The following is a 22,781-nucleotide window of genomic DNA, read 5'->3' as shown; positions in this document are numbered from 1 at the left end:
CCCCCGGCAGTGACGTGGACGTCATCATGACAGCATGTTGCACAGGTTGATGATCTCTGAAGCGGAGAGAGGCTGCGCGTCTTGGTTCAGCCGCCTCACGGGGGGATGCTGGTGGGCAGAGAGGGGCAAACGAGGCGTCCTGTTGCTACTGGCGACAACGGATGAATTCGCTGTCGTCGACGAAGGCTTGTCCCTGTGAAGTTTCAGGTCCAGTTCCAGGTTTCCACACGGTCCCGCCAGCTCACAGTGCTTCTTTGCCGGTGGAGGCTCACAATCCCCATTGTCAATGTCCGGTACTACTTGGAGTTGTTCCCCCTGCAGGGCCAGGGATCTCCTGGTTATTCGGACAAAGAGATAGGGAGATCAAATACATTAAAGATAGGGGATCAAAAATAATTATTTCACACTGGCAATAAACATGAAAACAAATGCTGAGTGCAGTCCTAGGCTTGGCATGTTTTCAGCAGGATAGTATATAGCCTTTAGCTCCATGGCTTACTCTCACTTTGATTTGATTTGATTTGATTTGATTTATTCATTCTCTGTATGCCATTTCTTTTTTTCAAATACATCAACTTTCTGCAATTTCATTAACAAAGTACAAAATACCGGTAGTATACTTTCAACACTTTTCATCATTTCCATCAATTATACAATACATCTGTAGTATAATTACACGATTAACACTTTATAACACAACATAAGATGATATCATCAAGCATAACTGTTAACATCATGACAGAGTACAAGTGTACATTAACAAAACAATGAATAATACCAAGAGGGGTATACAGCACAATACAGCAAATCAATTAAACGCACCAAATACAAACGGTTACTACACGTTCATATGACATAATCTATTTCTATGTTCATAAGTGCAATTGCACAAGTGCTTAGTGCATCTGAATTTTCTATCATGATACTGTAACATCCAACAGAATTAAACCTCAACGAGACATGACAAAATATTTTATCGCATAACATTACATAGTATGGCATGAATTAAACAAGAGCATTTTATGACGCTACAGTGTAGAACATGGCATACACCCATTAAATTCACAATCTTATGGTACTTTTCAATGCATACTCTGATAGGCATGTTTACAGCTCAACTTTTTTTCATTTTACTTTATTTTAACAATACAGTATATAAAATTAAAATAATTGATATTTCATGTCTATCAAAATCGAACTTCAGACGATTCTTCATGTTACCCTGGCAAATTATATCCTCTGAAAATTTGAGGGCCCCACAGAAAAGCAATGCCTGCAGAATGTAGATTGCTCACAGCACTCACGCTCACAAAAATCATCTTAATATTTAAGTCTGAAATGGGCCTGTTCACCACTACTCACCACATTGCCAGTGTGGTCTTGACCGATTCCAGGACCTGGGAAGCTGTAAGTCTGGTTGAGGGGTCCAGGACCAGCAAACTACGGATCAGACCATTTGTGTTCTCAGATACGCGGCCATCCCTGCATGGAACGAAACAAGAGGTGACTTCACACTTCATCTCTATTAAGCCAGCTTGGGCGTTACCTGTTCATCAGATCATTAACACATTGAGGACGGACTGATTTTGCTACAACACACATTTTCCATAGACCCCTGCACAAGTATACTCAGGATTCGTCCTCAACGGATTAATGGCCACATAGCATTGCGCTTTTATGGTGCAAATAACACATAGGGTATGAGGCTTGATAATATTTGTAGAACATCATGGTACACTCGAGACAGAAAGCCATATTTTGTCTTCTCTTTACTTGATAATAATGATGACAGCAATGGTAACAGTAATTATGATGATGATGATAATAATAATAATAATAATAATAATAATAATAATAATAATAATAATAATGATAATAATAATAATAATAATAACAACAAAACTACTACAGTTGAACCTCTCTTATCCGGCCTCCCTTTATCCGGATCTCTCTATTATACGGACGCAATCTCGCCATGACTTTTTTTTTAAATAATTACGGGAGGAAAGGGGGATTCCCAACTCCTTGAGAACTCCTAAACAAACACACATGAATTACATATATTTGATACATTTCTTAATAATTATTTAGGTAAATCATCCCAAGAATTTATAAAAGAAAATGATTTCATTCTTGCAAACACGAACCTCTATTTTGGGGTCTGTTACTGAGAGTAACAATGAAAAGGTTGCAGTATACACATTACTACGTGTGGTACTACAATGGGCTACATCAGTACATATAAGTGTACATGTATAAAGCATTGAGTCTCCCGTATCCGGCCAAATCCCTTATCCGAATGAGCCCCGGTCCCGACTTGTCCGGATACGAGAGGTTCAACTGTACTACAATATAGTACCAATAATAAGTAGTAGGGGTTGTAGTAATGGTGATAAAGAATATAAATGATAAAATCCTGACTATTAAAATAAAAATGATAACTATTACATCAGCAATAATGATATAGTCTGTATCACTCAGTATTAGCTTCTGCCTCTTTTCAGCACGTAAAGGAAAGGCTATCCCATTTGATATAGTGCTTTGGCTGCCATGTTTTTTTGCTCTCCTGAACATTTGACATTTTGTATCTTTATTATATAATACGAGGTCTTGTCGCCCCGGCAATGGTTGATATTTTACACACTGTATGAGATGGTTCAAGTTTACACAGAAAGAACACCTTGGAATACTCACTGGGGTAGGGTGAACTCTGCGGCCTTGATCTTCCTGAAGAGCTCCTGGGGGGCGCTGTCATAGAAAGGGAACTGACCGTACAGCATGGTGAAGAGTACCACCCCTAGGGCCCACATGTCACTGGGTTTGCCCATGTATGGTTTGCCTTCATGGAGACACAAATAGACATTGATCAGTACGACTTCATACACTCCGTGTTCAATGTAACGTTGAGTAAATAGAGCAATATTACACGAACTCATCATCAAATCTGACTTACAGTTTCAGCAAAATTGTTGAACTAAACAGAAGGGTAATCATACACTGACAATTTCACAGAACCTGATATTAGTTGCATTCATGAATGGAAATGATAATTCTCATTCTTTGATGCAATAAAATCTTTGTGTGTGTTTGTGGGTGAAAAATGACAAACGAATAAATACCAGTAACAATCATTATGACAAGTCTGCCATTTGTTCACACACCTATGTTTCCTATATTCATCCTGTGTTTTTGTGTTTTGCTTCTTGTTTTAGAAATTCAAATATGAAGAAATCACATCATTTTACACAGTCATTGCATTGTGGTGGCGAATTGACAATGACAATTTTGATTTGTTTGTGTTTTAGGGTACTGTTGCATCATTTGCTAGTTTAGTGACAATAAAAAAAACACACACAGACATCATCACTATATTTACCAAGGCAATATATAACATGTGACTGTCACAGATATCACTGTTATAGTACATCAACATATGAGGAACTCAAATTCTGTAACCTTCTTCATTTTTGCCCAAATAAAATGAAACTGTCACTAATTCTGTTTTTTTTTTCCAACTTGTTTCTCTGAAACACCAGTTCGAGTTTCCCTTTAAAGGGAACGCAAACCCAAAGAGCAATGTGGATTGAGTGAAAGCAGCAGCATTAGTAGAACACATCAGTGAAAGTTTGAGGAAAATCGGACAATCGATGCAAAAGTTATGAATCTTTAAAGGTTTTGGTGTTGGAACCGCTGGATGAGGTGACTACTAGAGGTTATGACGTATGAGTGGACGACAATACAAAGAAAATATAAAGGAAATTCAACAAAAATTCACTTTTCTAGCATTATGAAAGAGCCCTTGACTAACCGCTATCAGAAAGCAGGGGAAATAATTGCTACCCTTAACATATGTCAGTATCAAGTTGATGGAATTTGTAATTTTCATGAAAAACTAGAAATATCACTTAAGGTGATTAATACCCCCGCCCCGTGACGACAGTCTTACCCAAGGAATGATCTTTCCTTGATCTTCTGCCATTTAAATGCCGTTACCATGGCAACGCAGCTTCCGACATGTCCGAAAAATATGTCTTGCACATCTTCCCACCAAGACTATTGTGTGTGCCACATTTCATAAGCTTTTGTCAAAAACTGAGGAAGTAGTTCAATCCACAAGATCTTTCCTTGATCTTCCACCATTAATATGCCGTTACCATGGCAACGCAGCTTCCGACATGTCCAATAAATATGTCTTGCACATCTTCCCACCAAGACCAATGTGTGTGCCACATTTCATGAGCTTCAGTCGAATACAGAGGAAGTAGTTCAATCCGCAAGATCTTTCCTTGATCTTCTGCCATTTATATGCCGTTACCATGGCAACGCAGCTTCCGACACGTCCGAAGAATATGTCTTCCAAATCTTCCCACCAAGATCAAGGTGTGTGCCACATTTCATAAGCTTTGGTCAAAAAACTGAGGAAGTAGTTAAATCCGCAAGATCTTTCCTTGATCTTCTGCCATTAATATGCCGTTACCATGGCAACGTACTTTCGGGTACTGTCGAAAAATGCGTCTTGCACATCTACAACCAAAGGCACACATCTGTACCAAGTTTCATGGAAATTGGGCAAAAACTGAGGAAGTAGTTTGCAACACAAAATTTTCCATCATTTTGGCTCATAATATGTGAGCTGTTACCATGGCAACATACTTTTTGTCACTGTCAAGAAATGTGTCATGCTGACCTATATCCTAAGACAAACATTCAATATGGATTCCATGAGAATTGGAAGAACACTGATGAAGCAGTTTTGCCATGAAGCATTTTGCCCTATATTTTACCAATAACATGCCGTTACCATGGCAACGCACTTTTTGCCACTGCGGAAATATGTGTCTTGCACATTAACATATTCAGATGAACATCTGTACCTAATTTCATAAAAATTGATCAAAAACTGTGGGAGGAGTTCGCGACGCAAGATTTGTACCCATTTTTGCCCATAATATGCCGTTACCATGGCAACGTACTTTTGGGTACTGTCAAAAAATACGTCTTGCACATCTACAACCCAAGGCACACATCTGTGCCAAGTTTTATGGGAATCGGTTGAAAACTGAGGAAGTAGTTCGCGACGCAAGATTTGCAACGGACCGACCGCCCGACCGCCCGACCGCCCGACCGCCCGACCGACCGCCCGACCGCCCGACCGACCGCCCGACCGCCCGACCGCCCGTCCGTCCGCTGATTCCTATATACCCCCTTCAAACTTCGTTTGGCGGGGGTATAATGAATTTTTGTGGAATTTTCTTTATATTTTCTTTATATTGTTGTCCACTCATGTACGTCATAACCTCTAGTAGTCTCCTCATCTAGCGAGTCCAACACCAAAACTTTAAAAATTCATAACTTTTGCATCGATTTTCCAATTTTCTCCAAACTCTCACTGATGTGTTCTACTAATGTTGCTGCTTTCACTCAATCCACATTGCTCTTTGGGTTTGCGTTCCCTTTAAGTGCATATTGAAGTCATCATAAAGTATGTGTATCAAATGATGACTTTAATTCAGACTGATATGTCTACCTAGTGATGAGATATGATTGCTATAACAACAAATACAACGAAAAGTGACATTCTTTTCAAAAAGAGTGAACAATTAGTTACCACTGAGGACATCAGGGCTTATATAAGCGGGGCTCCCTCGCTGGTCCTTGAGAAGGTCCTGTTCGCTGACGAGATGTTTGCCCAGGCAGAAGTTTGTCAGAGTGATCTGGCGGGTGTGCCGATTCAGAACCATGTTGCCAAGTTTCAAGTCTCGGTGGACGATGTTTTTCTGGAGAGATAAGCAAACAAGAGCAGTGATTGAAATGAAGCTGTTGTCAGAAGCACTACATGCTTTCCAAGAATACACTTAAATCTAAAAATCAATTCATTTCTCATCTTTGTGCAAGAGATGAAACAGCATGCAGGCATTCACTTTTGCGGTATTTTCACAAACCTATGTCACAAATGAACCGATAGAAACGGCTATTACACCAGCTTCCTCTATTCAATACACAAGAATGTGACACATAAAAAGTGATAGGAATAATTCATATTACTCCTGTGTTTTGTACACAAAAAAGATAACCCTGCAGTTTGTATTTCATTACACTATTTTTCTCACTTTTGACTGAAACTTCATGAGAAATTTGTGAATTCTCTATGTTCTGCTGAAAAACTTTAAAAAAAAATGAAATTGCACTATCCAAGTGCTTCAGTTAGAAAGCGCCTTTACTGAATATGCCATATTATATTTTGCAAAGTAGTTATTTTTCGCAAAATTTTGGATTTGAGTGTTATTCGTGAATTTTAACAACACGCGAAATTGTAAACTCTGATCTCGACATGAATGCAAGGCACGCACATGCATAAGTATCCATTCACTAATGTACCCCATACAGTCACAAATTTAGCAAGATCTTGTAAAATTGTTGGGTAGTCCTGATTCATAAAAAATTAGACTGGCTTAATAGATGGCATAAAGTATTTGATTGGCAAGAGGGGGTGAAGTCTGACTCACACTGTGCAAGCTGTCAACGATGCTGACCACGTCATGGAAGACGTAGACGGCCTCCTTCTCGCTGAGTTTCTTCTCCTGGATAACATGGTGCTGGAGGTTGACAAGGTCCGCCGTCCGGTTACTGAAGTCGTGCGCCACCAGACAGTCCAGCACAAGGCACAGCCGCTTCTTATATGGCACCTTGGAGGAGGACGAGGATGATGACGTGGATGCTACCGATGATGACGACGATGATGATGAAGAAGACGGAACTTTTCCAGTCATAACATCCGGTCGGATCTCATATGCTCGGTCCTGTATTTGAACACGTTCAAGAACTAATCAGTCATTTACTGGTTACAACAGTTTGTAGTGAGAAGCACATGGGCCATGGTTAACAATGGGATCACCAAATTTCAATCACCTACTGCAAGGTTTGTTGCATGGATTTCTTTCATACAGCTTCACTCGCCCGTTATAGCCATCATACAGCGAGAGGGCCTTGACAAAAGGCAAGGAGAGACAAGGCACCTTTGCACATCTTAACAATAAGGCGCAAAACAGACAATAATGATTTCATTTTCATATCTACAGGGAGCAGGATGAGAGATAAATCAATTTGACTTGGACAGTGCTACTGTGCAAGGCTGCTGGGAGATACATAACACATTTTTCAGGAGTCTCCTGAAAACCCCCACCCAAAAGAGACCATGATGGGCAGCTGGGAGTCTTTTCAATACATTTTTGAGGACTCTCATGAAAAACCCCACTTGAAATGGTCAATGATGGGCAGCTGGGAGACATTTAAACACATTTTTTAGGAGTCTCCTGAAAACCCCCACCTGAAATAGTCCATGATGATCAGCTGGGAGACATTATAACACATTTTTTGAGGAGTCTCCTGAAAAACCCCACCTGAAATAGTCCATGATGGTCAGCTGGAAGACATTATAACACATTTTTCGAGGAGTCTCCTGAAAACCCCACCTGAAATAGTCCATGATGGTCAGCTGGGAGACATTATAACACATTTTTTGAGGAGTCTCCTGAAAAACCCCACCTGAACTAGTCCATGATGGTCAGCTGGGAGACATTATAACACATTTTTCGAGGAGTCTCCTGAAAACCCCACCTGAAATAGTCCATGATGGTGAACAACTCCTTCCTGGTCCCTCAGCAGTGAGAGAAGTGAATACTCTGTGTGGAGCAGCATCTTCCCTTGCCTCTCATCCTGGTTTTCTCGCCCGTTCTCAGACAGGGTCAATATCTAAAAGTGAAGAGGGTTAGCAGGGTCACAAACACTTCTCCACCATAAGTCTTTGTCTTGCTATTGAAATGTCTTTCTGTCTTTCATATCAAAACATACTGTTGAATCACCAAGTGGAGAGCTAAAAAGAGGAAGCAAATACAGTGTGTGAAAGCTTCATTTTTGGACATACACTATACCGTATGTCAAAAAAAAAAAAAATTACAACGGGGACCTCCACAATGATAACTTTAAAAATAGTGAATCAATCCAAATACAATTTCAGGATATGGAACTATGATTTATTACCCACATCTTATAAAACCCCGTCAGATTTGCTTCAGTGGTCAAAGAGAAATGAGGATTTTTGTAGAGCATGTTAGGAATCCCTTCATTCCAAGTTCTGTCCATTGTGTTCACATGTTAATATGCAGTTCCGAGTGCATCCAACAAAGAATTCAAACAGCAACTTTTAATATGATTTCATTTTCTTGATTTAATTTTTTCATGCAGGGAATGTTGGAATGAAAAGAAGACAAACAGTCACATAAGTATGCTTTTAAGGATTGAACACTAAACTGTATTAGTCCACAAACTACAAACCTTCAAGGAGTAAAAGTCATCAGTTCCATCCTTGCGAGCCAAACACTGCACAATGCTTCTAACTGGAGAAGTCCCAAGCCTCGGTCCAAGCAGATAGGGACCTGCTCGCTTGAGGGTTGAACCGGAGGTGGGAACCTTGGCAGAATGAAGTCCACTACTCATCGGGACGGTCTGAGATGATGAGGACGCATATCGCGAGGTTGATGCCGATGCAACGGATGTCTGAGGCTGAGATTGCTGAGTGGTGGATGCAGAGGGCTGGGAGGAGGGGGACAGGGAGGAAGGCGGGGTTCCTGGTGTGCCATACGGGAAGGGATCACTCGTCAAGGGGGAAAGATAAGACGCTGTCGGAGATGGATAGCCAGACGTTGGTGGGGAACCGGGAATCCCAAGCTGAAGAGATGTCAGTACAGCGGGTCCTGCGGCCATCATCCGTTCAAGGGATGTGAGCCCAGGGGTTGGGTCCTCCTGCGGGGCCTGCTGTACCTGCTCCATCCTTCTCGCCCGCAGCATGGTGCGTTGATTTGTCACAGGGACATTCGCCAGGTGAGGAATGCGCAGACTCCCGTTTGTTCCATTTGCTCCGGTCCCATGTTGCTGCTGTCGGGCATGTGTTACAGGCACTCGCGGCTGTCCACCAGACCATGAGGCTTCGAATTCTGCCTGGCCGCCACCGAGCATTTGCATAGACAAGTGGTGACGGTTATGGTGCTGGTGGTACGACCTCCCCTGGGACGAGGGCCCCAGCACTTGTAGATTGGGCACTGAGGGAACCGAAGGGCCCGTCGGTCTAGTTCTCTGCAACTCATACTGTGGAACATTCCATGATTGTTCTTGGAATACTGGTGAAGAGTTCTCCTGCGCAGGAGACTCGGCCAAGTCTGATGACAAAGAAGAGAGTGATCTGTTCACTGTGCCACGCATGTGCAGAGGGGTTGGTCTACTGCCAGATGGCCCTACATTTTGATTCCTACTTGCCGAGGTGCGACTGCCCCGGGAACTGGCTTGCTGTTGACTGGCAGCTAGACCAGTAGCCGTGCGTTTCATTATGCTTCTACAACCTAGTTTCCACGACTTGAGGTGCAATGTATCACAACCAGGTACGGATTGTTCATACCCGTCACCAGCTGAGCAACACACGTCCTTGGTGCTGCTATCATAAAGCTCTTCCTGAGAATAAAAGTGTCTTCATCTTGTGAAACTGCATACTAGTACCCTGTGATGGGGCATACACAAGAGAGAGAGGGAAAATTGGTATTACTCATGAATGTTAAACACTGGTAAGATTAAATCTATTGCAACAACAAAAGAAGCAGCTGTTTTATCTAATTTCTACAGTGCTATGTGTTCCATGACATCCTACAGTAGTTGGGTAAACTCGGCCTACTGCCGTAGTAGCGGGTAAAGTCGGCCCCCAGCGCGCACAGTACAATTAGGTACTGCGCGCGCTGGGGGCCGACTTTACCCACTAGGCCGAGTTTACCCATAAACTACGGTACAGAAGATTATTGGCAAGCTAAAATTGGGTTGTTTTTTTTTTTCTTCTTCTTCTTTCGGGGGGGGGGGGGGGGGGCATTTCTTCATTACTGATTATGTACTGTATCATGTACTAAGTATGGTAGGGGTACCACCTATCGGCAGGGTACCTTCCCATCGGCACCCTGCGTATCATGGCTGTTTGCGTATAGAACGAAAAGGTACGCGCGGGATTAAGTGTCATTAGCTATAAAGACAATAAAAACGAAGAAACGAAAATCAAACTAAACAAACCAAGCTAAAAATTACACATCCGCTCAGTAACGACGCATGGCTGTGAAATTCACGTGTATTACCTATATGCTGTGAAATTCACGTGTATTACCTATATGCTGTGAAATTCACGTGTTATTACCTATGCTGTGAAATTCACGTGTATTACCCATGGAGGGGAAGGGGTGTCAATCGCAAGGTACCCGTTTTAAGTAGCTGCGCGAAGAAAACGGAATGCACGCACTAAAATTGCGCTATTTTAAAACGGAGATTCATAATCAACGTTTGAGGTAGGAATTAGGCAAATTTGTGTTATATTTCTAGAATAAACAAGCTACAGATCCTTAGGGTGACGATAGGTGGTACCCCCAACCCTACTACAATTGTAGCTCTTGCGTTTGCATGCCGCTACGTCTTTACAAGTCGGTTCGGGAAACCCACTCACAAGGGGGGCCCCTCCTTATAAGTAACCCGTCCCCCTTATAAGTGGCGACTGAGTACGGAGACTTTCGTACTCAGTCGCCACGTCTGCACTCAACCATTGCCGTGCCGCCGCGCCTGGCGACACTCACGCCAGTAATCGCTCGCATTTCAGCATTCGCATGGGTCGTTTGACATCGCATTTAAATCCATGATTTTAGATATGATGCCTCGAACCGATTTTGCTCAAATTTCGTAACTAGGAAACTTGTGAAGCTTTATGGACATAATCAAGCGAATTGCCGCAGTCCTTTCATTTTCGCGTTGCATTGCAAAAAAGCGTGGAGACTCCTTATAAGGGGTGCCCCGGGGGTTACTTATAAGGGGGACGGGGTTACTTATAAGGGGGACGGGTTACTTATAAGGAGGGGCCCCCCTTGTGAGTGGGTTTCCCGAACTGAAGTAATTTATGTCCCATTTAGGGGCCGGGGCTTCGTATGCTCCAGCTGGTTGCCTCTGAATTTACTCGTAGGCCACCCCTCGTACCACTCACAGAAATCTAACGTTAGCGCGATTTAAATTGAGTTTTGAATGGACTTAACCACATCAAAAATGTTAAATTCTAACTTACTAGTTCACAGAGTGTGGTAGGTTTTTTTCATGCAGTGTATTAATTAACTATCATTCTAATTTAATTGCTAGTAAGTTGAAAATTCACACTCTCTTTGCCACTTCATATTTTCTCTGGTCCCCCAATCGCGAATTTAACCACTCGCGAAAATGTGTGACAGCGGCAATTCGCGAAAATTCATGTACGCGAAAATTATATAGCGTATACAGTACATTGTACAGTAAATTTACTGTAGCATTAACATTCTAATTCAATTTCTAACGGTTAGATTTCTAACGTTACTAATCTATCATCTATTCTAACCAGTGCAGTGGCGTTTTAACGTTAGCATCGTTTCTGCTACAGTGCAGTGACGTGCTAGAGTAATTTAACAAGTGTAGGCCTAAATTTAGTTTTACCAGAGGCAGCATCGTCACGTTTGCACGTCATAGACAGCAACGTTTCCAAGATTTCCTCCAGTCCATAGTAATCTTCTTTGAATAATTTTGGTAAGAAATTATGGGTCAAATTATGTTGTTGTCAGGCGAAGTAGACTGTATGAATGACGGTGACCACTAGCTTCTACTGGTGACGTGCAGCAGCGGCGTATTATAGCTTTCACATCCTGTCAACAACATGACACAAGACGTTCCCGTAGGTTATGTTGATTATGTGTATGAGTACAAAATGTACGTGAAATCGTCAATCGTACATGTTTTACAAGTATCACGACCGCATGCGCACTCGTCAGTGCGAAAGTACGAAGAGCGGAAGATAACATAGCGCCGTGGCTTCACGCGTTGTTAATAGTGGAGTAGTTTTCATACGGGAGAGAAAGCGGTGAGTAATGTTGTTGCGACACACAGTGACAATATGGTAGCTGTAAACGTACAATACTGTACTTTTGCAGATTTTTTCCAGAAATTGGAGAAAATGAGACGGCGGGAGAGAGGGAATGAAATACGTCTGATTATCATTGTACAGTATTCATCACGAAGGCCTACAAGTAATATGTGTGTATGCATAGAGTCTGACATACAGTGTAGTAAAAGGTACTACCATTTTTTCCCCTGATCCTTCAAATTTCCTATAAGTGTCAGCTTATGTGCATACGTGTTCTGACTCAAACTGCTATGAGATAAATCTCTTTTCTTCTTCTTCTTCTGCTTCTTTTTTTTTTCTTCTTCTTCTTCTTCTTCATCTTCTCCTCCTCCTCCTCCTCCTCCTCCTCCTCCTCCTTTTCCGTCAAATGCATGAGAAATATCTTGCTTTATACTTGTTCAGGGTATACAATGACTTTATCGCCTTTAGCCCTCGAATGAAATTATTCACAATAATCATATAACATTATTATGGTCATCATCATCATCGATCATCATTTGAGATTATAGTGTTGTTTTTATGTTGCTTTGCAATTAATACTTACTTTGAATTTGACAAAGTGTATTGAAATGAAGTAACTGAAAACGTATTAAAAAAACAACCCTTTTAGTTGGAGGCATATATGAATAGATATACATTTAACCTTGCCTAAGTCAAATCTATTTGGACTGAAGAAATAGATTTGACATAGAGAAAATTTGACTTATGAGGGATTAAAATCAATAGAATATAAAGAGGACTTGAAAAGACTTTCGACTTTGGCAATTGACTTATGCCAGGTGGACTTATATATGCAAGGTTGACGTGTATATACATATTATATATATATATATATATATAATATATATATATATATATATATATATATATATATATATATATATAATAATAATAATGAAGAGTTTGTTTGCAAAAACCGATAAGTCCATACTTGTCAAATGGAGATATTTGCGATTAAAGGTCAAGAAAAATACAGAGAATAATAAGAAAATTTTTGCTTCTTTTGACCATAACTTCAAAATATACCTTTATATGTAGTGACCAATATATAATTTAAAAGGTATTATTTTGTAATTTCTGACAGAGACTGTATTTCAAAGTCTTTAAAAAAAATGGACTTATCGGTTTTTGCAAACAAACTCTTCATATATATATGAAGAGTTTGTTTGCAAAAACCGATAAGTCCATTTTTGAAGATTTTCAATTACGGTCTCTGTCATAAAGTACAAAACAATACCTTTTAAATGATATATTGGTCATTACATATGAAGGTACATTTTTGAAGTTATGGTCAAAAGAAGAAAAATTTTTCTTATTATTCTTTTTATTTTTCTTGACCTTTAATCGCAAATATCTCCATTTGGCAAATATGGACTTATCGTTTTTTGCGAACAAACTCTTATACATATTTATTTATTTATTTATTCATTCATTTATTTGTTTATTTATTTATTTATCTATTTATCTGTTTATTTATATCTATACATGTGTGTGCATGTGTGTGTGTGTTGATACAAACAATAGACAATGATGAACTATTTTGCCACCACTTTCTCAGGTGCCTGTATTAAAAACTCAATCTTCCTCATTCAAGATACATAGATAACTTCACATAAAATTGTCAAAGGTAGTCAGGGAATGGGAAATCATATTACAATCAGTTATATCAATATATTATTCTCTCATCCATGCTATTTATATGCACCACTCACATGACAGACACCATTGAACATAAACAGGAAACTCAAAACCTTATGTTATATCTGTATAACTGTGATATATTTGCTTCTGTGATATTTCAGATATTGTGTCTATCCCATATTTTGTAATACATGATATATATCAGAATGTTTGCACAATTCTGATAATTGCATGTAGATAACAATACACTATGCCCCTGTATATGAAGAGTTTGTTTGCAAAAACCGATAAGTCCATTTTTGAAGATTTTGAAGTACGGTCTCTGTCATAAAGCACAAAATAATACCTTTTAAATGATATATTGGTCACTACATATAAAGGTATATTTTTGAAGTTATGGTCAAAAGAAGCAAAAAAATTCTTATTATTCTTTATTTTTTCTTGACCTTTAATCGCAAATATCTCCATTTGGCAAATATGGACTTATCGGTTTTTGCGAACAAACGCTTCATATGCATATACATATGTTTTTTGTACATGTTATAGTGAAGAGAGTGCAATCACACAAGAGTCCGGCTGAAAACTTGAGAGAAAACTGAAAGACCAGAATAGAACAAAGTTGTGGAAATACCTATTGATTTTGTGGGCATAACCATTTATGATGTGGCCATAACACCTCCCCAGTATACATGTACGTGGCATTTCTTGCGCCAATAGGATAAGATTTGTATATAATATATCTATTCTTGAAAGATTATTATTACAAAAAAAGGAAAATCGAACTACTCCTCATTCCCTCCCTCTAACCCACTCATATAATAAATCCAAGTATCGTTGGTATGCACATTTTCTATTTATCTATCTATAATATTATTATACCACTAAATTTCATAAAAGTTCAGAAAAGAAAATATACTGGACATCTTCCCAGACTTGAAATCAAGCAGTTGAGATGCACCACTGGACACACAGGGAAAATAAAACAGTGACATAGTTTACATCTCAAAACAATAAATAAATAAATAAAAATAAATTAATAAATAAATAAAAATAAATTAATAAATAAATATAAATAAATAAATATATATATATATATATATATATATATATGGGCCATGACGCGAGAAAAGGGCCCTTAGCACCACTGCGCGCAAACGCCAGAAAACTGCGCGGAAGTTTGAAAAAGCAATACGCGCAAAAAAGATCAACTGGCTATAACTACGCGCACACGCATAGACGTATCAAAAAGTGACAGGATTTGGGCAAAACATGCTTTTTTGAATGTCGTAATGGGGTCATTTAAGATTGGAATTTCAGAAAAAGGTTTGCATATCTAAATGCGTCAGAGTTTCTTCTACAATGTGGAGGTGAAACCTCATTTTCGGTATTTAATGCCCTAAGGGCCCTTTTCTCGCGTCACGGCCCATATATATATACACATACATATATTATAGCAAACAAATAAACAAAATGGTTACCAAACTTAAAGAGAACCAAAGTCAACAAATTTCTTGCACGATATCGTTCCTTGCTGGTGAAAATCACTCACTCAACCTAGGTCCTCCTTGGAAGGGAGAAGTAAAGTGTGAATTTCTCTGCTTATTTGTGTTTGTCTGACTTGTATAAGCAGATATAATTCTGCTTTGATATCTAATTATTGCATTACGTACCACAGAGTAATGTATATATAGCAGTTTTCAGCAACAATCAATGAATACACAACAAAACTTGGTGCAATTTATCAAAATGAATTGATGTATCCTCTTTTAATTCTAAAATATTGTACAATCATATGCCATACACGAATATGAACTTTACAATAGATCTCTTTCCACATACAACCACACCATTCTGTATACGTGTGTTTACACAATGATGTAATAACAGTGTACAGCAATAGACAATAAGAGAGAGAGAAAAAAAAAATCACAAATTAACGCACTGAGACTCAATAAGGACACAATAGTTGCCCACAAATACTTTTGTTTTCATTTTTTTTCAACCATCTCTCACACAAAATATCTTTATTCTTCTTTCAATTTATATCTTGAACAACATTTTCATGTCCAATCATATATCAAATTAACTGATATAGTCCAAATCTCTGAATCTACTTGAACTGCAAAAAAAAAAAAAAAATGAAAAGAGCAAGAAACCCCCACATACATACATACATGCTAAATCTAACTACACAGAAAAACAGACTGGTGGAAAGGATTTATAAGACTGGTTTCCCTTGTGACTCAATAGCTATCGATGTATTGAATAAACTCACAATCACTTGAAACTCGTCATAACACAAAGACTGACATTTGGACATCAACAACATTAAAACAGAAGACAAAAACTGGACATAATCCGGGAGAGAACATCTTGAAAGTACAGCAATTAAGATGTCATGATCATATAAAAAGCTCAACTCAATTTAGATATTCACCTACATTAAGATGAGAGACTACATACTATAAAACATAAACAACAAGCTACATCAAGAAGTCTCCAACATCTTATGTAAAAAAAAAAGTACATAAAAGAGAATCTTGGACTTATGCATGTGACTCTTTCTCAAACACATACAGATAAAATCAATACCTTCCCCCCCCCCCCATAGGAAGGTAGGAAAACAATTTCACTTTCCCACTTGATTTATCTAAAGGAAACAAACTATTTGAGAGCAAGTAATATACAGAATATATATCATTCATCAATTTCCATTCTGTAGATAAATACATTTTGTATAAATTTCCTAAAAAGTCAGGCTAAGTTTATCATTTTTGAACAACAAAAACAGCAATCACTGAAATGCTAAATTCATCTTAAAATCAAAAGAACAATTTACAGTGGAAGACAGCACATGGCTTCATATTCCGCTTAACCCGTTGAGGACGACTCTGGAGTATACTCGGGCAGGTGCCTATATGGGAAATGAATGTTGTAACAAAATCAGTCTGTCCTCAACGGGTTAAAGAATGTCATTTGAGAACCAGCTTTATGTCAGCGCCATCACGTCGGGATGGCACCCACACCGTTTCGTTTCTCTAATGACAACTTCACACGTACATGAGTTTCACAAGCAATAAGGTCATAACGACCATCTCTCAGATTCTCAGACAGTGATTTTGTCTGCGAGTTACACCACTACCAGTGGTGTCACACACCTCGAGAGATTTAATAATCGCAATTCGATAGGCTCCTCTTTGTGAAGAACAAGTACACAGTCCTAAAGGTGGCAGCTACATAATAACCAATTCACTTTCACATGATTTTCAATACATACATTTTAGATCATTTCCTTTACTTCTTGCATTTCCAGTGGTTACAATCAGGTGTATACGACAGAAAACTTTTGTTTCCCTTATGTGGTATAATTCCCAGATGTGCAAAAACACAACAAACATACACCAGGGCCCCGTTGCTAGAAACTTTGCGTTTAAACGCAACTTGCAACTGATTGCCACTGGCCAATGAAAATCATTGTTGCATGCATGTCTTCTTAATAGGGCAGACCCTGAGCCAATCAGAATGGTTGTTTCAAAATTAGCAATTATTTGCAATTGATTGCAACTTTCTTGCAACGGGGCCCAGGTGTACACTGCCTGGTGTAACACTGTCCACAAGAAGGCAAATACACTAAACACCAGACTTTGCCAGTGTCGTTACGTGTGAATATAACGAGGATAGAAAGTTAAAAGACAGAGGACAATCTGGCATGGAAAAGGGGACTTGTGACTCTCTGAATGTAAGTAAATCATGTATGATGGTATTCTGCAAACACTTCAAAATATGACACCCTTGTCTTATAACTGGGACATCATACATACAAGTGTGTACAAGTTCTCTGTCCCTGCTCAGTGGAAAAAAAAGAGAGAGAAGCAGATTAAAAAAATGAGATTTTCCTCACATTTGCAATGATGAATTGCATATAGTGAAATGAAGTCTTTGAAGGTGTACAAGTACAAAACTTGCACATACACTAAAATATTTAAGTTGCCGTTAGGTTGAAGTAAGAACTTACTCCCCACACTCAACTGTTTACTCTTTCCAAAAATCCTGTGATGCATGTTGCACTTAAATTACAGACACATGGTAATATTCGGACATTATCTTAATATGCCACTACAGGTTCTGCAACCATGTACGTGCCATCAAAATTCTCTTTATAGAGACATGCTATCTTGCTCAATGATGCAACACATGTTTTAATACATGCATTGAGTTTCAGATTTCTCACCATATATGACTATATATTTATATTGTTTTGACAGCAGTAATTTCAGCAACCAACTAGGGCCATCATGCATAAGCAAACATAAACATTATGAGACTGTAATAAGACCACTACAATAGTCATAACAATGGCAACAGCCAATTGTATTTCAGAATGAATGTTGGTTGTCATTGTAAATACTGTTATGACAGTTACTGTTGTAACAAGTCTTTAATGTAAAAGGGCTTAGAGCTTGCAATGACAAAACCAGCGATAGTTACCTGGGGGGGGGGGGGGGGCATTTCATGAAGCGTTTTGTCTGACAAACTTGTCAGACAAATTTGCTCACAGCCAATCAGATGCAAGGATTTCAGTAGCTCGTAACAGTTTGTCAGAAAAAAATCTGATAAAACGCTTCATGACGATATCCATAATTTCACATCATGTAATACATATCAATGGACAGTGCCGGGTATAGATTTGTGGAATTTATTGTGGTCATTAAGCATCAATGTCATCAAAGTCATCATGCTATAAGTATTTGATTCACTATGTCTCCCCCCCCCCCCCCTCTTCATTCTTAAGATGTCATTGTAAACTCTTGCGGTTACGCTTTAAAACAGGATTCCATACCACCCATGCGTCACACACCTAGAATTAAAACTGCAATGCATTTCACATGAACTCTAAATAGTATTCTTCAAACACTGTTTTTCTTGGCATGTAGCCAAGGTTTCACTTCGGTCAATCTCTTCATACAGGTGTATTCTTAGCCATTTTATTGAGTTGAAAGTATACTCATCAAGGTGTATTTTCACCTGAGCTATTCTGTAGCGGATAAGAATTGCCCAATCAAAGACAGTATAGGAACAAGAATATACTCGGGAATGTAGCAAGGGCAGTTGACAAGATACAAAACCTTACTCTACTCAAATTGAAAATGTACAGTTGCTGGCAGTGGCAAAAGGAGACAGGATTACAAACTAAGCATCAATCTGACAAAATAGAGTAATAATGTGATCACCAAATGTTTAGAAGCAGTTAGATAAAAACTTAAATTTTTTTTGAGTCATGTTGCTGAAAATAGAAATTATTACCTGGGCATGTGGGTTTAGCAACACAGTTTACATCCTACATTGTGTGGGCAATCAGCAAATTGTGAGAATTTTAAAGAATAGGTTTTATTCTATGTACAACTCCCCCCCCCCCCCAAAAAAAAAGAACAAAAACAACAAAGTTGTATATTGAAATGTGACCAACAATTCAAAGAGTCCCCCCTCACCCCCCCTCTCTCTCTCTCTCTCTCTCTCTCTCTCTCTCTCTCTCTCTGGGGCAACTTTGAATGCAGGTTAAGAAGTGTAAAAAAATTTGATTACAAGAAAAACTACATTTATATGTCTACATCATGGAGATTCCGAAGAGCAAAATTCAGGGAGAAGGTTGAGTGTTACATGTTCATATCTCACGAGTGAACCTTATTCACAAATCAAAGAGGGTTCTATAATCTTCTGTTGGGACGTAGAGAAGTTAGTTAACTTTTCAGGGAGCCTCCAGAAAAATTGAGGAGACTTGAAAGATCTGCTTAAGGGGGTCGTATAGCTTTGGGTCGAGATGGAGGATTTAGATTTCAACTTTTTGTGAGATAATTTAAAACCACTTATAAAATATCAAAAAGCATACAACTCTACGAGAAATTGAAAGTTTATTTGATAATTCAGTTTATAAATGGCTGAGATATCCAAAAACAAAGTAAAACAAAGTGGTCCTAATAAAAGGTAAGTCCCACCTTTTATTGGGACCTCTTTGTTTTTGGATATCTCAGCCATTTCAAAACCAATATCCATCATCTAAACTTTGAATTCCTCTTAATAGAACTGTTTGCTCTTTCATATTTCATAAGAGGTTTTTCACTATCTCACAAAAAAACAAGAGACCCGCGGGTCTAGCGCTCACCTGAGTATCGCAAGTTCACCTTTCACGCAGTCACTAATCTAAATTATTCACAGCTCTACCAAAATTTGACCAGGCATTCTCAAGTAGAAGATGAAACTGTACAATAAGGGCCCAAATTTTTTAAGATTCCTTAATTTGGGGGGGGGATTGGGGCCCCCTGGGGCCCTCTGGGTGGGGCATGGTGCCCATTTTTATAAATTGAGATCCTGACCCCCTAGGGATGCTACCTGCCAAGTTTGATGAAAATACATCATGAGGTTTTCAGGAAGAAGATGAAAATGTACAATTCAGGTCCCCATTTGGACCTTCCCAACCAACCCCCCCCCCCCCCTGCCCCCAATAGGGGCACCCCTTGATCTCCTATGAACAAACTTGAAAATACAGTCATTAATGTACTCACTCATAGTATTATCTTACCTCTATAACTTCTGATTCTAGAGAAGATTTTTAAAGATTCCTTCATTTTGGGGGTTTGGGGGCCCCCCTGGGGGCCCCCTGGGTGGGGAATGGTGCCCATTTTAAGAAATTGAAATCCTAACTCCCTAGGGATGCTACCTGCCAAGTTTGGTGAAAATGGGTCATGGGGTTCTCAAGAAGAAGATAAAAATGTACAATTTAGGCCCCATTAGGACCCCTCCTCACCCCCCTCCCCTGGGTCCCAAGGGGGGCACCCCTGATTCTGCCATGAACAAACTTGAAACTACAGTTATCAATGTACAAACTCATAGTATTAACTTAGCTCTATCACTTCTGGTTCTGGAGAAGAAGATTTTTACAGATTCCTTAAGTTTGGGGCGTTTGGGCCCCCTGGGGGCCCCCTGGGTGGGGCATGGTGCCCATTTTAACAAATTGAGTTCCTAACCCCCTAGGGATGCTACCTGCCAAGTTTGGTGAAAATGGGTAATGGGGTTCTCAAGAAGAAGATGAAAATGTACAATTTAGGCCCCATTAGAACCCCTCCCCACCCCCCTCCCCTGGGTCCCAAGGGGGGCACCCCTAATTTTGCCATGAACAAACTTGAAACTACAGTCATCAATGTACTAACTCATAGTATTAACTTAGCTCTATCACTTCTGGTTCTAGAGAAGAAGATTTTTACAGATTCCTTAATTTTGGGGGGTTTGGGCCCCCCTGGGGGCCCCCTGGGTGGGGCATGGTGCCCATTTTAACAAATTGAGTTCCTAACCCCCTAGGGATGCTACCTGCCAAGTTTGATGAAAATCGGTCTTGGGGTTTTCAAGAAGAAGATGAAAATGTAAAAAGTTTACGCACGACGCACGACGGACGACGGACGACGGACGACGGACGACGGACGACAGACGACGGACGACGGACGACGGACGCCGGACGAAGGGCGATCGCAATAGCTCACTTGAGCCTTTGGCTCAGGTGAGCTAAAAAGTGGGAAACCTGAAGCCCCATCTCAACCAAAACTATACCATCCCTTTAAAGTTTTTTTTCCTCTTGATGCTTCCTGTATAAATGACATATGATGATGTATTTGTTCTTGAGATGAAAGTACATTGCAAAACCTTCACAGTGAATCCATATTTATACAAAGTATGTTTGAACCTGTAGTTGCTGTTTTTTATGTCCTTCAAAACCTGGCTCATCTTTAGACAAAGTGAAGTTTAATGCTTACAAGGATAGTAAAAGAGATGAACATACAAATTACAACAAACTGCTTAGTGCAGAAAATTTTTTTTTAAACACTATACTGTATGTTCTCTTCTCCCCTGCATTGATATAATTCCGTTTGATTTTCTGTGTAAAGCTGGTTTTACAAAAGACAAACAGAAAAGTCCTGACTGGAAGAATCGAGCCGGAGTATAAAACAGAGAAAGAGGCAAAAAAAGAAGAATGAACTGCACTATGCAAACGATACAAAAGAAAATATTGACCATGTTTATATCAAACATGAGTGTTGTAAACTAAAACAAATAACAAAGGCCTATATATTGAAAGAGCAATACCAATTTTTAGAAAATTTCTGGATGTGTCTGTAAGAAAATTCTCAATCATCACTAGTTACAAACACTACATAATACATCTTGGAACAGAGCAAAATATTAATCACTTTCAGATGGTCTCTGTACGAGTGACGCAGTTGATATATCAAAACATTAGAACAATACACAGGACAAGGCCCCAGTGCACTCATTACGAATGATATAAATGACAATTCTAGGATATTCAGGTGCACTCACACCCTAGCTTTGATATCTAAAAGTGCTTCTGAAGCCTAAATTCATTACTTTTACCATCATCCCCCAACATAAGTATACTAGACACTTCTTCAGAGTATCCAAAGATATCCACTTTCCATTGGCAAAGTGGGATGTGTAAAATGACATGTTAGTATTACTCATTAGGTCATCTGCAGTTCTGCAAGTATATTTGAGATTCCTAATGTCTCTGGTATCACAAAACCAACTACTGTACCATAATCCTACTAAGAATGTAAAATTCAGCAGTTTTTCTTCTCTCAATTATTTTTTGTTAATGATAAGCTACTCCACATGACACACAGCTGGGGGGTGTTTCATAAAGCTGTTCGTAAAGTTACGAACAACTTACGAGCGACTGGTAATCAGTTCTTGTGCTGAATTATGGAAATTCTGATAAGTATAGCACATCAGAACTGATCACCAGTCGCTCGTAAGTTGTTCGTAACTTTACGAACAGCTTTATGAAACAGGGCCCAGGTCAAACAGATACTGGATAGGAAACTTTAAAGATGCATGAAAGCACTGACATCTGAGCATAATCACTGTCACACAACTGTGCTAAATTTTGGTACTTAAATGGGCACTGCTCAAAAATAGCATTCAGAATCTCTCTCTGGGGCTGGTGGGAGAGTTGTACAGCTTGCTACATATTTAGTCATTTAGGTGGAGAATCCGGGGGTACAAAGTATATAAATGGCGGTTAAGATGACGTGAATGGACTCTGAATGTCCATGGACAGGGCAAAGTGGGTCGTGAT

At 39.3% G+C, this 22,781-nt stretch overlaps 1 protein-coding gene across 1 annotated transcript; it reads right to left on the bottom strand.

Moving 5' to 3' along the window:
* Positions 1–24: 24 nt before the first annotated feature.
* LOC139719721 (serine/threonine-protein kinase 40-like) lies at positions 25–9,473 on the bottom strand. Its single transcript, XM_071631114.1, has 8 exons — positions 8,335–9,473; positions 7,618–7,752; positions 6,773–6,800; positions 6,507–6,706; positions 5,609–5,777; positions 2,695–2,839; positions 1,363–1,482; positions 25–334 (listed from the first exon to the last, which is right to left on the bottom strand). The coding sequence occupies exons 1-8, from the start codon at positions 9,379–9,381 to the stop codon at positions 25–27; spliced, it is 2,154 nt and encodes a 717-aa protein (XP_071487215.1). The 5' UTR covers positions 9,382–9,473.
* Positions 9,474–22,781: the final 13,308 nt, after the last annotated feature.

This window comes from Diadema antillarum, unplaced genomic scaffold, assembly GCF_040938485.1.
Source record: "Diadema antillarum isolate AM-2024a unplaced genomic scaffold, OU_Dant_1.0 scf00000114, whole genome shotgun sequence".
In the NCBI taxonomy this organism is placed as follows: domain Eukaryota; kingdom Metazoa; phylum Echinodermata; class Echinoidea; order Diadematoida; family Diadematidae; genus Diadema; species Diadema antillarum.
This window is presented reverse-complemented; position numbering and strand designations above follow the sequence as displayed.

What these genes read in the sequence shown, in the direction of transcription:
- LOC139719721 (XM_071631114.1), bottom strand. Translation starts at nt 9,381, where the DNA reads ATGAAACGCACGGCTACTGGTCTAGCTGCCAGTCAACAGCAAGCCAGT. An exon ending in ATGACTTTTACTCCTTGAAG is followed by an intron (nt 7,753 to 8,334) that starts GTTTGTAGTTTG and finishes CTTCACTTTTAG; the next exon opens with ATATTGACCCTGTCTGAGAA. An exon ending in AAGCCCTGATGTCCTCAGTG is followed by an intron (nt 2,840 to 5,608) that starts GTAACTAATTGT and finishes GTCTCCATGAAG; the next exon opens with GCAAACCATACATGGGCAAA.